Below are 1,146 nucleotides of genomic sequence, written 5' to 3'. Positions count from 1 at the left end.
AGGGGAAAGGATGGGGAGCCCCGCTTGACCTCACCCACCGGCCTCCACCCCACCCTCCTTACTAGGGAGTGGCCGAGGGCCTCTCCTGTCCAGAGCAGGTGGGACTGGCGGGGGGGGAGGGTGGGGGGGGGGGCCCACACACCTCTCACCGGGCTCCGGCAGTGAAAGGTGATGATCTCCAGCACCGAGTTCTCCTCACAGCTGTCCACAGAGGCCATGTCATACAGTGACACCTGGACCGGCCCGTAGCACCACTCAGTGAACTTCCGGGAAAGGCACTGGTGCTCTCCTGAAATCTCTCGCTGCAGGATGTGTCTGAAAATCTGCAGGATTTTATCACGTGAGCTTGGCCCTCTTGTCCACCTCCCAGTGTGACTGGGAGTCCGGGGAGTACTCTGTCTGCAGAACTGCGTTGACGTGCACATGCCCTGTACACATGGTCCTTGTATGTACAAATGCTCAGAAAGGGTCACTAACCAGAGCAGGTTAAGATACAATTTGGTGCCCTGGCTGGTGTGCCCAGTGGTAGAGCATCAGCCCAGGCACCGAAGGGTCTCAGGTTTGATTCCTGGTCAAGAGCATGTACCTGGGTTGCAGATTTGATCTCTACCCCTGATCAGGGTGTGTGTGGGAGGCAACCATGTGTCTCTCCCACATCAATGTCTCTCTCTCTCTCTATCTCTCTCCTCCCTCCCCTCTCTTCCATTCTTGCTAATGGTCAATGGGGGAAAAAAATCCTCATTCCTCTGGTGAGGATAAAAAAAAAAGAGAGAGAGAGGTTAACGCCGGAGTTTGCTGCCTCGAACAACCACTTCAAAAATACAACTAAAAGACGGAATGGACATCACCCAGAACCACAGGAACGCTGGCTGAGTGGAAGTCCTACAACTAGGAGGAAAGAGAAACACATACTGAGGCTCAGAGGAGGCACAGTGCTGAAGTCAAATACTAAGGTGGGGAGTGCGCGCCGAGCGGGCTGGCAGTGGAGGGCGTGGTTGTTGTTTTCAATCGGGAGGGAGTCTCAGATTCTGAGCTCCAGATCCGGGCGAGTCTCTAGGGACCCAGACTCAAACGGGAGAAGCGGGACTGTCTGGCTTAGGTCTGAACTCGAAGGCAGCTTTCTCTCCGAGGTTTGCAGAGGTTGTT

The 1,146-nt window shown here is 55.1% G+C and overlaps 1 protein-coding gene across 1 annotated transcript in view; it reads right to left on the bottom strand.

Annotated features, from left to right (window-relative positions):
• Positions 1 to 1,146, bottom strand: part of TRPV2 (transient receptor potential cation channel subfamily V member 2) — a 24,450-nt gene that overhangs the window by 10,165 nt on the left and 13,139 nt on the right. Inside the window, exon 5 of the mRNA XM_015567611.1 lies at positions 150 to 323. Within this exon, the coding sequence (XP_015423097.1) occupies positions 150 to 323 (174 nt within the window). The remainder of the gene's footprint in view (positions 1 to 149; positions 324 to 1,146) is intronic.

Source organism: Myotis davidii, unplaced genomic scaffold (assembly GCF_000327345.1).
Source record: "Myotis davidii unplaced genomic scaffold, ASM32734v1 scaffold764, whole genome shotgun sequence".
NCBI lineage: Eukaryota > Metazoa > Chordata > Mammalia > Chiroptera > Vespertilionidae > Myotis > Myotis davidii.
This window is presented reverse-complemented; position numbering and strand designations above follow the sequence as displayed.